The following is a 15,932-nucleotide window of genomic DNA, read 5'->3' as shown; positions in this document are numbered from 1 at the left end:
GCTCACGTGGAAGTGTAGGTAAACAATCCACGTAATTGGTAGGTGGAATAACAATAACGATAACGTTATCGTTTACGTTAACGCGTCTGGAACAATAGGTAAACAAACGTTACCTATTTAATTTTTTCAGGCTTTTACGTCATTGTGGATGAAAATTTTTGTTATGATTGTGTTTTTTTTTTCGGAGTATACGAATTAGCAGGTGTTTGTTACAATTTTTTTTTATGGTAGAGTAAATTTTTAATTTTATCGATAATGAGTGCGATAAATACGCGTTATTTTGCACAAGTAGTGTTATTTTATGTTAGAATAGAAACAATGTAGCGTCATGTTATGGCGGAAGAAGATCAGGATGTTTTGCAGCCTATGATAGATACATTTGCTGATAGACTTGTCGGACTCAGGACACAATGTTCTACCAGCGTAGAGCTTACCCAGAGAGAAATCCGGACCCTAGAAGTAATTATCTTGCTTTTAATCGTCTCATAGCTCTGTAACAATCATTCCAATCGATACAACTGGTTACCCATCATTATCAAGTTCATGCTATCTATGCTACGCTGATAGCTCGGTTATTGACGACAATTTTGCAAAATTTACCCAAATTCGACGATTCTCTCGTTGATTACGGATTCATTGACGTTATCTGTACGTCAATTAAAGTACCAAAATATTGAAACGAAAACAATTACTCATCTCACCTGTGCTGGAGTATTGTTGATTGATGGAGTATCAGTGAATCACACATCTACCTAACACTACAGCAAACACATCGATGCAAAATATTTTTCAGAAACGTTTTATTTTTCTTTTACTTTACTCGTTATTATCGTCGAGAGTACTACGATGAGATACGTTTATTATTCGAATAAATCCGTAAATTATTTTGACTAATGCGAACTTGTATCTTGTTCTAGGGGAAGCTGATAAAGCTATTCTCTCGTCAGCTTGTAATGAAAGCAAAGTTCCATGATAAATTGAATACATTACCTCCTCATTTGAAAAATGTACCAAAACTAGAACAATGGCTGCAAGTTGTCGGGCTGTGTCCAAATTCTATTCAGGTAATTGATCCACCGCACTCTTCGAGGAGTGCGAACCGATTGTTATTTGTTCTAATACGATTCGTTCTGTTACAGAATATATGCTCGAAAGTTAAAACCGTCGAAGCTCTATTGGAAAAGCCTCAATGTAAATTAAGAAATCTATTATGTAATTGTTCCCAATTAGACGAAGAATTTAGACGTTTATCGACTGCGTTAAGAAACCTTAAACGTTACACTGGTAATTATTTCGATTCCTTTTTTGAACGTTGGTGAACCGATGATAATGATGATTGTTTTAATTGTGAAATTATGTTGTAGAAATTTTATTGGAGAACGATTACGAAGGTAATAACCTGACTAACGAAGATGCTCAACTGCATTGGGATTCGTGGGACTGGCAAAGTAATTCGCGTACCTTTGCTGACCAAAGTTTACCATCATCGTATGCTAGCTCGGTCACTGCGCAAGATTACCCTGCCATACATTTCAATGGCAATACGTCAGCGTATACGGATCAACCTGGAACCGCCACTTCTGGGTCTTCGGGCACGCCACCTGTGCTGAGTCCTCCTCATACACCTATGCATAAAATTAGACAAGGTATCTCTCGAACGATGCAGTTCAGTTCAACGGTGCTGGAGAACGGATTTATGATTTTGTATGTGTTTCGTTCACAGATGATTACGTTCAAAAATCACCCGGATCTATGTCAGATCATGCTAGGTATGCTCAGATTCACGTCAGGTATAATGCCAACGACGACGTTAACGATTCCGTTCAACCAATTAGTAAATCTAGATCGCACGAATCTCAGCTTTATAATTTATCTGGTGTTAGAAATGTGAACAATAATTTTACTTTCGCTGGGTAAGAACACATTCAACAAAAGTAAAACGTAGATTTTATCTCGAATTTGTATTAAATGTGTAATTTTTATAGCGAAAATACCGGCGAAGTAGTCCGAAATGGTGGTCGAACTAGATTACCGACTGTACCTGGAGGTACAGAGCATGGGTCTCCATCCACATCACTGTATTCAAGTCCCACTAGATCGCCTCCGTTCATCGTTAGTACGGTTGTATCATCGATGAATAACTCATTGCTGACAGTGACTTCGGATTCATCGCCTATTCGAAGCGCTGATTTGGGGCCAACTGGAGCAGATCCCACCATAAGTGAGTTATTTAGTTTATTGATGCGTAATGAGTTACTAGATTCGTGTGTAATGATGATTTTTTTTGTACGTATAGACGGTAATGGCATTCCGGCGGTGCCTCGATCGCCCCGAACTCCTACGTCGGTTAGTCGAGTCATGGCTCATGATATCGCTCACAGGTTCACCAAACATTTTAGTTTCAATAGACCTTGTGATTATTGCTGCAAACCTATCGTAATGAATACCGGTACGTTGATTTATGAATTCGAATACGAATCAATGTATATATTTATTATTTAATCTAATTACTATTTTTTTTGTTTGTTTTCATCTACGAAGGTTTAAGATGTAAAGAATGCCGTTACCGTTGCCACAAAGACTGTGAAAGCAAAGTACCTCCTTCGTGCGGTCTACCTAAAGAACTCGTCAAAGAATTCATTAACTGGATAACACCGCCAGATGATAACGGTGAGACTGATTTTCCCAAATAGGGCCCATCTTCCGGTGAAAATTACCCCTAGAACGAGCTTACTAACCAATCTAATTAGCCCATAAATATTTCTTTCCAGATCATCCATCGTCATCTGTACCATCGAATGGTATGGATTCGTCGCCCATTCCAGGACGTCATACGACCGCCGGTCATCCATCACCGGCCATTAACGGTTTCCTTTCGAATATCGAACGGAGGGTAAAAGCAGTCGTCAATATATCTTCTAATTTTCTCGTTAGTCAATTTATACATTACCGTTTAGTGTGCGCCTGTTTGCATCTCTCTCTCTCTCTGTTTCGCCGCGCCTTCCAGTACTACTATTACTACTACTACTACTACTACTACGAGCTCGCTTAGTGTGTTGAAGTTCTCTTATTCGTATTTTTTTTTTTTTTTTTTACTCTTCCTCGATTTTGCCTCTTTTGATAAATGAGAATGTGATGTAGATTTTGCATGGATTTCTCATCTTTTAATTTTGATTTTTTTTTTTCGTTTTGAAATTAGAGCTTTTTTTCTTCGATGAGGGTTGCTAGATCTGTGACTCGTGATGTAAGTGAAATGAACGATTTTTCGATCAAATTATCCCGTTTTTTTTTTGATGCGAAATGTGTGGAATTCGTTTTGTCGAATGCTATTTTTGATTTTGATTTTTTTGTTGTTTTTTTGCTTTTTTTAAGCCAGTTTTTTTTTCTAATCTAGATTTTTTTGATTTGACTTTTCTTGAAACGTAGTTTTTTGCTATAGATTTTCAGTATTTGTGTTTTTGTCCTGTTACGATTTGATCGATAGTGCTGCTGAATGATCCTGATGGCTGAAAAATTTCGTTTTTTGACGTGTTCTGATTGCAAAATTAGCAACAGCGAATTGTGAAATACGAATCTATATTGATTTGTTTCCAAATCAGATTTTATTCAAATTGTATTCAGAGACTGTTCTTCTTATCGACGTTTTTCTTCCGATTTTTTTTGATTTTATTTTTGTGTGAAAATTTTCGTTCAATATCGATCAATTTTTCCAATTTTGATTGATTTTGTGATCTTCGATTTCAAATTCGATTATCATTATTTCAAACTGATCGTTCCTCAGATTTTTTTACATGTTTAATTCTTTGCATCGTTCGTAGAATTTTAAACAAATTGATGTCAAATGTACCTACTTGGGAGACTATTGCTGAATAGATGTTATCGATTATCGATCTCCATTGGAACCGTCTTCTATTGCGTATTTTTCGATCAGATTCTCTCGTCATTTTTTTCTTCATTTTTTTGGCCAGTGGTATTAATAATCTTACTGCATCAATTTTTCCATATATATTTTTTTTTCACTGAAATTTGCAATATTGATCATCGAAAATTGAAATCGACTCTTTCGATTATCGATTTCGTATTGATTAACTGCCCATTCAAGAAAAATAGAGGTTGTTCTGAATGAAAGAAGCACATGCCCTTCGAGTTCCACCCATATTTTCAAGGAATTCACCCCCTCTCGCTTATTTCCCCCCCCCCCCCAGTAAAATACTCATTTGGGCAAAATTGTTCAATTTTTTTTAGTGAAAAATTCTTGTTTTTTAAAAAGAGAATGCTCATTTTATGAGCAAAATCGTTTATCCTTTGGCGATAGAAAGCCCATTTTCAAATTAAAATTGACAATTTTTGTGAAAAGTGTCGGAATGTTGAGGAAAACATGAATGACTCATTTTTTAAAGCGAAGGTACCCATTTTTAAAGAAAAAAACTAAAACGGCAAAAAGCTCTCTTTTGAAGCCAAATTTCTCATTTTTTCAGTCAAAAGCTGATATTTTTGGGAAGCAAAGCCCATTTTTAATAAAAGTGCTCACTTTTTGAAAAAAAATGCTTAAAAATTGATTTTTTTAATTTTTAAAAGCAAAGATACTCATTTTTAAAGCAAAAAAGACAAAAAACTGCATTTAAAAAAAAATTCAACGTTTTTTGAGAATCTCAATTTGTTTGGAAAATTTTTCTTTTTAAGAAGAAATTCTCATTTTTTTCAGTCAAAAGCATATTTTTTGGAAGCAAAGCCTCATTTTTAACAAAAGTGCTCACTTTTTGACAAAATTGACAGATTTTGACAAAACATTGACACATTATAATATTATAACATTTTTGACAAAAATGGCACGTTTTGACAATTGTGACCGAAATTGACACTTTTTGACAATTTGGGCACAAATTGACTCGTTTTGACAAAAATTGACACATTTTGACAAAAATGACACGTTTTGACAAAAAATTGACATATTTTGACAATTTTGACACAAATTGACACATTTTTGACAATTCTGACAAAAATTGACACAGTTTGACAATTTTGGCAAAAATGGGCATTTTTTGACAGTTTTTACAAAAATGGACACTTTTTGGCAACTTTGACTAAAATGTAGATTTTTTTTGACAATTTTAACAAAAATGGACATTTTTTTGACAATACTGACAAAAATGGCAGATTTTGACAATCTTGACAAAAATTGACACATTTTGGCAAAAATTAGCAAATTTTGATAAACATTGATACATTTTGACAGAATGGACACTTTTTGCCACTTTTCGACAATTCTGAAAAAAATTGACACTTTTTGACTTTGGGCAAATTTGGCAGGAAAAAAAACAAACCTCATACAAGCAAGTTAGGCAAAAAACATAAGTTTTTAAACAGATAAGGCGGAAAAAATGCTGAAAAATTAATTTTTGTAATTTTGGAATCATTTTTAGAGCAAAAAAGACAAAAAAATGTCATTAAAAAAAATTCAAAGTTGTTTGGGAAACTACTCACTTTTGAGCAAAAATATGCATTTTTTTGGAAAAAATGATCGAAAACTGAAAAAGGCAAAAAGCTTGTGTCATTGAAAAAGAACTTATTTTTGGGGAAAACTTCTCATTTTTAGATCGAAACGCTCATTTTCTTTGGTTAAAAACATATTGTTTGGAAGCGAATCCCATTTTTGACATGGGTGCTCTTTTTTTTTTTTTTTTTTTTTTTTGAAAAAATGCCTACTTGTTGAAGCAAAAATTACAAAAAGAAAATATTTCATTTGGTCGCAAAAATGTCCATTTTAGGGAAAAGTGTTTTTTTTTTTTTTGAAAACCGCTCATTTTTTGGTAAACATGCTGATTTATTTTTTTATTGGAAAACTGGCTCATTTGTTTGACAAAATTGCTCAATGCTCATATTTGAACAGAAATGCTCATTTTTTAGCGAAAAGGCTAATTTTTGGGGAAAATTTCCATTGTTTTATCAGAAAAGCTCTTATATCAAAGTAAAAATAACCATTTTTTGGAAAAGTGTGGGATTTTTTTGCGGTGAAGTGTTCATCTTTTGGAAGAAATGCTCCTTTTCAAGACAAAAATTTGTAAAAAAAAATGCTCATGTTTGGCAAAAGTGGCCATTGTGCTGGAGCTGGTAAAAATCAAAAATGCCAATTTTTTAAATCAAAAAAGCTCACTTTCAAAGCCAAAATGCTCATTTTTCGAGAAGGTTCAATTTTTTGGGGGATAATTGATGCCTATTTTCTGGAAAAAATCGTTCATTTTTTGAACAAAACAGATATTTTTAGCAAAAGCGTTCATTTTTTTTCTTGGCAGAAATGCTTATTTTTTAAAATCAAATAATTCTCTTTTTCAGCAAAAATGTGCGGTTTTTTGTAGAGAAACGACCAATTTTGAAGCAAAAATTTCCATTTTTTTTTCTTGAAAAAATGTCAGATTCATGGAGAACCTACTCCTCCTACCCTCTCAACAATTCATCGCCTCATTTCATCCTTCTTCGAGGTTTCATTCTTGAACTGTAGTCATTTTTTGAACAATTCAAATCCTTTTTATTATTGTCTAAACACAATTAGATCGTTTTCTTCTCGTAGGGATCCACACAAAAAACACTTCTTACTTTTTGAGCAAATATTCAGAAAAAATGCTCTTTTTTCAAAGCAAAGCTGCTCATTTTTTAAGGCAAAGTAGAGATGTTTATTTTTCAAGGCAAAAATACCAATTTCCTGATGAAAAGATCTCATTTTTTTGGCCAAAAGCATATTTTTTGTTTTTTTTTTTATTTTGTTGATAAAATGCTCATTTTTAAAGGTAAACTTACTCATTTTTAAAGAAAATTTTCAGATACTGAGATGGGTAGCAATTTGAAAAGAAAAAAAGCAGGGACCATTGAAAAAGAAAAAAACTCAATCTTCGGTTATTCGAATCAAATACCAATTCATTTATAATGGATCTTCAAATCCATCATTCCAACATTCACATGAAAGTATCAGTAAATTCCATCTATTCGATACAAAATACCCCCTATAATTACATCCTCCATGCATAATGCATATCCAAACAATCCGACCAAGTCCGGTAACATGCAACGATTCCATTATTGTTTATCGATTCGGTTCCTACATGACGTTCCATGTCCTCGATAATTCGAACAAATTAAGTAAACTTCTCATCAATAGGTCCGAATCGTAGTAGTAATAATGACGATGACGAAGAAACACCAGTACACAAGAAGGAAACAATAACGTGGACAAGGAAGTGCGCTACTCACCAAACGGTCATGTAAATATTGATAGTAAATTAAGTCGACCAGTCCGGCTCATCGTTCTATACTTTGTAATAACCAACAAGGGACAGCTGACAACTGGAAATTTTTTCGCTTTGTTTTTTGTTTTCTTTTTATACGATGCTTTGTTTTGGTTGTCGTAATAATCAATCTAAAATGTACCGAGTACCGTGGTCGTACTTTAGCTAGATATATTTTCGTAGTAATTATACTCGTATTTTTTTAACGTAGAGCTAGAGCATCGCTAAATTTACCTAAATAGCTTTTAAGCTCATATTCATATTCACATTGGCTCTGAAAAGTTATACTTTTGTGACTAATTTTGTGATGATTTGTGTTCCTCTGTAGGGTGGATCGGATTCAACTGTCAGTAGTAATAGTCATAGCTCGGCGCCTTCGAGTCCGGCATTGTTTATTACCAATCAACCTGCTCCGGCTACAGCTTCGGCTATCTTGAATAAAAAACCTTTATTTGATTTTTCACTGGATGATATCAAACAAGAGGCTGAGTTGAATTCAACGGTGAGTTGTCTTCGGTCCCACGAGTGATTGTGTGAATTTTATGTAATTTATTATTCATCGTTTCTGCCTCAGGCGTTGAGCCAAGATGATAGCATATCGTCCGAGACGAATAACGTGATCTACGAGAAATGCGGAGTGAATCGAGAAGACTCGCAAGATAGTCAGAACTGGGATGGCGAATGTACGGATAAAGTATGGCCCAGACAATTGAGCGTAAGTATCGAGTAACGCGATCTTATCACTAGAACTGTTTCCTGTTTCTGTACATCACAGAACTACGCACGAGATAATTTTTTCTACATATTTACGTATGTATATGATTTCATTAGGTATCGATGAAAGAATGGGAGATACCGTGGAATGAGCTGAAAATGGGCGATAAACTAGGCACCGGGCATTTCGGTACCGTATATAGCGGATATTGGCACGGAGACGTCGCCATCAAGGTGTTAAATATGGATTATTTGGGAGACGAAAAAATGCTGGAAACTTTCAAATACGAGGTACGTACTACGTAGCTTGAAATTTAATTCGAAGTGAAATTTTTTTTTGTGATCTTATACGAGATATTTTTCTGTACACAGGTCAGCACGTTTCGTAAAACTAGACACGATAACCTCGTATTATTCATGGGTGCTTGCATGAAACCTCCTAGGTTAGCCATCGTTACCAGCATGGTGCACGGTAATACTTTATATAAGTATATACACCTCAGACGTGATAAATTTAGCATGGGCAAGACGACCATTATTGCTCAACAAATATCACAGGTAAAAAAATTGAACAAAAATTGTACAATTTACCCTACTTACTTGTTTGGATTATTTTTTCACGCGAGTGTGTTGTTTTTTCTGTCGCCAGGGTATGGGATATTTACACGCGAAAGGAATCGTACATAAGGATTTAAGAACGAAGAATATATTCTTAGAGAAAGAACGAGTCATTATTACCGATTTCGGCCTATTTAGCGTTACCAAACTTTGTTTCAAAAATAGGTAAAGAAAGTGAACCTTTTGCTCGAACAAGTTCGATGAAAAGGTACAAGATGTTATTTACGGAATGGTGTTTTATTCGTAGAACTCAAGACGGATTAATAATTCCCCCCGGGTGGCTGTGTTACTTGGCACCGGAGATAATGAGAAGCTTGAGAGTACACGTTAAACCGGATGACGAACAATTACCGTTTAGCAAAGCGTCCGATGTGTATGCCTTTGGGTGAGTAGAACGTTTACAAGTTTTTTGCACATTGAGGTACCTCAAAATACATGCTGCAAAACGTGCCAATTTTTATTTTTTTCAAAACTTTTGGCTTGAAAAAAAATATGCCTTCATGCCCCCCTCCCAAATTGCTCTTCAGAATAAAATGCAATGCTAGGGATCCAACCGTTCCAAAAATCCAATCCAGCATCCTAAAAAAATTAAAAACCTACACATTAATACCATGTTGAATTTTTCCAAAATTATATTTTGAACCCCCTCCCCTCTTGAGGGCTAATTTCCAGGTCAAAACGAATATAGAAGCAAAAGTCGACTTTAGCAACTGGAATATCCTCTCTTTCAATACCCGTGTCAAACTTTTCGAAATTTCATATTTTGCACCCCCCTCCCCCTCCTTGTGGGCTCATTTTGAAGTTGCGCAGAATATGAATGCAATCAACTTCAGTGATTAGAAAATCCCTATCTTGATACCCATTACCCATTAGGGTGGTCCTTAACTACATGGTAAAAAAAAATGTGCGAAATTTTCCGCTCCCGCCCCCAAAAGTGGTGACCTCGGGTGAGAAAATAATTCCCTATTTTTTATTTTTTCCATTTTCGAAAAATTCGGGCTGCGGTGGGCCCCTCAATTTTCAAAAATTTGAAAAAAAAACCGTATTCAAAGAAAAATTTTTGAAATTTCAAAATCTCGAGTTCCATCATCTCTAGAAGGTCCTTTATGAGTGAAAAAGCCTCTCATGGCGATTTTAGCCCCCTCTCATGAAAACCAAGCTGACCCCCCCACAATAGCTGAAATTCATATATTATGTGAGATGTCCTAAAATTGGTTGTTTTTGGTATTTCCTCCTTCCAACCCCACAAAGTGGTGTCCTTTGGTTAGAAAATAATTCCCTATTTTTTATTTTTTCCATTTTCAAAAAATTCGGGCTGCGGTGGGCCCCTCAATTTTCAAAAATTTGAAAAAAAACCGTATTCAAAGAAAAATTTTTGAAATTTCAAAATCTCGAGTTCCATCATCTCTAGAAGGTCCTTTATGAGTGAAAAAGCCTCTCATGGCGATTTTAGCCCCCTCTCATGAAAACCAAGCTGACCCCCCCACAATAGCTGAAATTCATATATTATGTGAGATGTCCTAAAATTGGTTGTTTTTGGTATTTCCTCCTTCCAACCCCACAAAGTGGTGTCCTTTGGTTAGAAAATAATTCCCTATTTTTTATTTTTTCCATTTTCAAAAAATTCGGGTTGAGGTGGGCCCCTCAATTTTCAAAAATTTGAAAAAAAAACCAATTCAAAGAAAAATTTTTAAAATTTCAAAATTTTGAGTTCCATCGTCTCTAAAAGGTCCCTTTTGAGTAAAATAGACTCTCATGACGATTTTAGCCCCCTCCCATGAAAACCAAGCTGACCCCACCAGAAAAGCTAAAATACAAATTTCAGCTATTCTGGTGGGGTCAGCTTGGTTTTCATGGGAGGGGGCTAAAATCGTCATGAGAGTCTATTTTACTCAAAAGGGACCTTTTAGAGACGATGGAACTCGAAATTTTGAAATTTTAAAAAATTTTCTTTGAATTGGTTTTTTTTCCAAATTTTTGAAAATTGAGGGGCCCACCGCAGCCCGAATTTTTTGAAAATGGAAAAAATAAAAAAAGGGAATTATTTTCTCACCCGAGGTCACCACTTTAGGGGGTGGGAGCGGAAAAAAATCCCAACTTCAAAAATAAGGACCACCCTAATCAAATTTTTCAATGTTTTTCAACCCCCCCTTCCTCCCAACCTCGAGGGCTCATTTTGTGGCTACGGGGAAAGAAAGCTGTAGTAGTGATTCAATCCGGAAAAGATTTACTCCTACCTTCTGCTGTTGTCAAAGTGCAAATTGGCGAGAAATTTGTACTTGCTCGTGCCTTAATCGACTCGTGTTCACAAGGAAGTTGATCTTGTCACAGAATCATTTGTGAACAAACATCATCTCTCAAAACGCCCATCTGCTAACAGTCTCAAAGGTATTTCATCACAAACTGTACACACAAGCTACGTTGTTTCATTTGTGGTGAAATCTCGATTCAATTAAGCTCAGCTGAAAATTGACGCTAAATTAATTGGCTTGTTACCGTATTCCATTGACTCAAACATGCAACAACACATCGCTACACGCAAAAAAAAACTCATTCTAGCCGATTCTGAACTTGAAACCAGCCATGTTGATATCCTCATTGGTGCAGAATACGTCAGTCGCATTATATGACTGGTAATAAAATGTTTGTTGGAGATCTCACATTTGAAGAATCACTGTTTGGTTGGCTCACAATCTGAGCTGTCAAAGTTCCACCTCTCAAGAAAAAATGCTGTTTGCTCAGTACAACAACACATGACTTACTAGCTAAATTTTGGGAAATCGAGGAAGTCAATCCACTCAAAATTACTCTCAGTGAGCACAAACTTTGGGAAAACCACTTCCAAAGCACACGAATTCGATTACCTGATGGCAGATTCCCTTAAGGGCTCATTTTGTGGCTAGTGGGAAAATAAATGCCAAAATCGACTTAATTTTGAACTAGTTCTCAAAAATTCAAAAATATAACCAAGAAAAATCCAAAAAATCTCAATTATAAAATTTTTATGCTACAATCCTTGCATTTGGTTTAGTTTTATCTGAAAAACACTATTCAATATTTTTGACACCCCCCCCCCCTCCCTCCTTCCTATAATGAAAAAGTGGAATTTGATCAAAAAATAAAAAGTAGCATTTTTTTATTGTATATTATTTTTAATTTTCAAGTTCAGTCCATTTTCATTGAATAAGCACAATTCGATAAAAAAGTGGAACCCAACCTCTTCCCCCCCCTTTAAAAAGTGAGAAAAATCCAAAAAGTTGAAATTTTCATGTTTTTGTTTTAGTCCTTGGGTTTGGTTCATTTTTATTGACAAATTTTTTTTCAAGTTTTGACTTACTCCCCTCACCCTGGATTATGGAAAGAGAACTCCCCCCCCCCTCCCAAAAAAATACGTTAGAGGGAAAAAATTATCAATAATTTTTGAAAGCCTTTTTTTCTGGGTAAATGAGGGAGGTTCTTGAAAAGGAATTTGTCTAGAAAAATTTCCAACATAGGAATTGGAAAAAATAACCATCTTCATTTAATTTTGATTTTTCTGAACTTTGAAGATTTATATTTCGATTATTAGAGGATTAAGGCTTATTTAGAAGACTATTGACCAGAAATGGAAAATTTCTAGAGACTTTAATCAGGTTTAAATACTCATTTAAAAATTCAAATTTTGGTTTGGGAGCTTGTAGGTAAATTAGAGGACTACAATTGTTTTGGGGCGCCGATAGAGGTTTTTTTTTTGAGAAGGGGTTATTTTAAAAGGATGAAAATTTCTCTAGAAAGCGTGGAAATCAATTTGGGCAGCTGAAAAACAAATTAGGGCATATTCTCAATCTGGTTTGAAACGTTCGTCCACGTTTGGATCGATTTCCAGACGGATTTTCCGAGTGCTTTTTTGGATGAGAATTCTCTACGTTATCATTAAAAATATATAGGTCAAAAAAGCACCCTCAGAATGTTCGCTGTGTGGATAAACCCTTTTCAAACAAATCGAAAATAAGCTCCAACTCGATTTTTAGCTGCCCAAATTGATTTCCACACCTTCTGGAGAAATCAAAAATCACACTGGAGGCTCCAGAATGACCAAAAATGATGAAATTCGATTCCAGAGAGTTGATTATTAGTTTCAAATGCTGATTTCCATCTCATTTTTACCCAATAAGTATTTATAACTTTTTCAGAAAAAGCACGAATCGCCAAAAATAATCGATTTTGTATTTTCAGAAATTCGCCAAAATTCGAAAAATCAATTTTGGCAGATGAAATTTTGGTTATGGGGGTTTCAGACAATGCTCTTTTCAATTTTTTGAGATTTTTATCGGTCCTAATTCCTAAATCGATTCTTTTTTTGGTTAAAAAATGAGACTTTTTTTATTTGAAAATTTTTAAAAATACGACTTTATTCTCATGCAAACCTATTCAAAGAGGAGGTTATGTGCCTCAAAATTTTCAAAAATTGTTTTGACCAAAAAATTGAAGTGAACACATTAATATCGTTGGAAAATAAGGATCTTGAAATGGGCTGGAGAGAAAAAAAGGGGGAGTTGGATGTCTCAGATCGTTTTCTTCATTTTTTAAAGTAAAGCCTTTCTTAAAATGGGATTTCAATGCTTGGTAGAGGGAGAAGGGGTGACGAGGGCCATTAATTCTGATCAAATTTCGAAAAAGTGTCAAAAGTGAAGTGACATATCAATTGTTACTGATTTGATGGCGCTGAGTTTAAATATTAGCCTTTTTTTTTGATCGAACCCTTTTTCGTCAAAAATTTAAATTGCAAAAAGTATCACTTTTTGGCCAGGAATTTCCAATAAGTTTTGCTTTTTGCCAAAAATTGACTAAAAATATCGCTGTTTTACTAAATTCTTGAAAAATTATTTTATTTTTTACTTAAAAATCCTCAAAATAGCGAAATTTTATTATTATTATTTTTTTTTTGCTAAAAATTGTTTAAAAGCTTTGCTTTTTTGTCAAAAAATTACTAAAAAGCGTATTTTTTTTGTGGAAAATCTCAAAAAAGCTCGATTGTTTTTCTAAAATTTCTGAAAAGTGTTCGTTGCTTTCTAAAATTGTCAAATTGCCAAAAAACATTGAATTATTGCTAAAAAGTTGCAAAATATTAGTTTCACTTTTCTGATAATAATTTGGTGAAAGTACCATTTTTTGCTAGTAATTTCCAAAAAGTCATTTTTTTTTACATTTCTTGATCAAATGTTTAGGATTTTTTTGTGAATTTTTTTTCTCTCTATTGAAATGTTTCGCTTATGTCTTGTAAGTAACTTTTTTGGGTACTTTTTGAAACTTTTTTGGTTCGGTATTAAAGTTACTTTTTTGGAAAAAATTGATCACGAGCCCTGATATTAATTTTTTTGGATTCAATATCTTTATTTCTCTTCCAGTCACTCAATTATTTCATAATAGAGAATAGGAAAACTACAAAAGAAGATTTTAGAGTAATCGAATGCAACAAATTGGCCAATATTTCGTCATTTTCTAAATACCTGTATTTCTATCTTTGTTTCAGAACCGTATGGTACGAATTATTATGCGGCGAATGGCCATACACGACGCAAGATCCGGAGGCTGTTATATGGCAAGTTGGCAAAGGAATGAAGCCTTCACTAGCGAATCTAGAAGCATCTCGAGATGTTAAAGTAATATTTTCTTCGCAATTTTTAAACCTTAATCATCGATTTCGATTTGACTAAAACTAATCGTATGTATTTTTTTTAAATTCAGGATATTCTAATGCAATGTTGGGCCTACCAATCGCATCGACGTCCAGATTTCACCTCGCTATTGAAGACGTTGGATAAGTTACCAAAGAAAAAATTAGCCAGAAGTCCTTCGCATCCGGTACATCTGTCTCGTTCGGCCGAATCGATGTTCTAATACCTGCGATTTCAACCAATGAATGACAAAAAAAATAATAATACGTGCACTCTCGTTACGCGCGCCCGTGCATCGCTTCTATGAGCTTTATTTATTTATTTTTTCGTTTTTGATTTTTTTCCTCTTCTATTATTTCTTTTTTTTTTCGTCTCTGTAAATTTAGTTGTGTATGGTTAGAAATAGGTAATAACGATACAGTTGATTATTATTACTAGATACATAATTTATTATTTTGTTATCTACATACGATTTTACGATTTTTTTTTCTTTTTTTTTTTTGTTTAAAAACAGCGGAATAATTTGAGATAGAGGCTCGTACGACACCATTCCTAGTCTCTGACCTACTCCCATTATGTATTACGTAATTTTTTTTCCCCCTCTGTTTTACAAGCTTAATAATTTGTACTACTATTGGTCTACAAATATTATATACTACATACGCGCTCATCATAAGAAGCGGCGTGCTGATAAGGGTTAAGAACTTTTGAAACCGTAAAGGTAACCCCTTTTTAAAAAACTGTGATACTAGAATAATTTAATGTGTAATTTGTAAATCGGTTGCTGAACAAATAAAATTTTAATTTTGTCGCGTTTGCATTGAACATAAACGTAGGTGTATCTCTTTTGAAGTTATTGTATGTATTTGTGAACTGTTGGCGGATTCGACTCGAGTAATTTACAGATATTGCTGTAAAAAAATCCATAAATAATAAGAATTATTTCAGAACGACTAGAACGAGAAACTTATTAAAACCAACAGAAAAGAGTGGCGGGGGAGGGGGGAGATTGCAGTCCAAATTTGGAAAAAAGTGATTAATTGTGAAAATCATTTTGAAATTTGAATGCAAAAAAATATATCTACCTTGCTTCAAAAAGAAAAAAAATTCTCCATCAAAACTGTCAAAAATTGACACGATTCAAAATTTTAAAAAAATGGAAAAAAGGCTTGAAATTTTGAGAAAATAACCAAAACAAGAAGCAGAGCATAGATCAAGATCCAGAGAGAAAAAAAATAGTCAAAAAATAATGTTGAAAAACCTCTTAGTGATCTTTTAATAAATCGAAATCATAAGTCCCTAAGAATAAAACTCAAGAGCGAAATTCAAAATAAACCTAAAAACAGCTAGTTTTGTCAAAATTTAAAGAGTTACCACCCCGTACCCCTCTTGCTAATTTTTTTATGGGGGGCTGAACCTCCCAAAATGGGGTTTTCGCAGATTTCTCGTCAGGGGTTGATTTTACGTCGAAAACAGTTTAGTACTTTTTTGTTCTACGTCAAATTTCCGATCCAATGATATATCAACTGTCCTTCTACCCCCAAGGGGAGTGAAGCTAGAACCATTCAAATGAGAGGGGTTTTCTAAAAAACACAAAAAAACTATCGGCGCATAAGAGGGGTGAAATGGCCCCCGAGAGCGTTAGGGTTGATACTAGCATGGA

General features: G+C 34.4%; 1 protein-coding gene across 1 annotated transcript; it reads left to right on the top strand.

The window, feature by feature from the left end:
• Window positions 1–168: 168 nt before the first annotated feature.
• Window positions 169–15,100, top strand: ksr (kinase suppressor of ras). Its single transcript, XM_065346914.1, has 17 exons — window positions 169–459; window positions 918–1,064; window positions 1,140–1,284; window positions 1,365–1,646; window positions 1,724–1,913; window positions 1,986–2,221; window positions 2,297–2,449; window positions 2,542–2,670; window positions 2,751–2,929; window positions 7,609–7,782; window positions 7,855–7,995; window positions 8,112–8,285; window positions 8,367–8,552; window positions 8,644–8,777; window positions 8,860–8,997; window positions 14,125–14,254; window positions 14,340–15,100. The coding sequence occupies exons 1-17, from the start codon at window positions 334–336 to the stop codon at window positions 14,490–14,492; spliced, it is 2,817 nt and encodes a 938-aa protein (XP_065202986.1). The 5' UTR covers window positions 169–333; the 3' UTR covers window positions 14,493–15,100.
• The last annotated feature ends 832 nt before the right edge of the window (window positions 15,101–15,932 follow it).

Source organism: Planococcus citri, chromosome 1 (genome assembly GCF_950023065.1).
Source record: "Planococcus citri chromosome 1, ihPlaCitr1.1, whole genome shotgun sequence".
In the NCBI taxonomy this organism is placed as follows: Eukaryota; Metazoa; Arthropoda; class Insecta; order Hemiptera; family Pseudococcidae; genus Planococcus; species Planococcus citri.
This window is presented reverse-complemented; position numbering and strand designations above follow the sequence as displayed.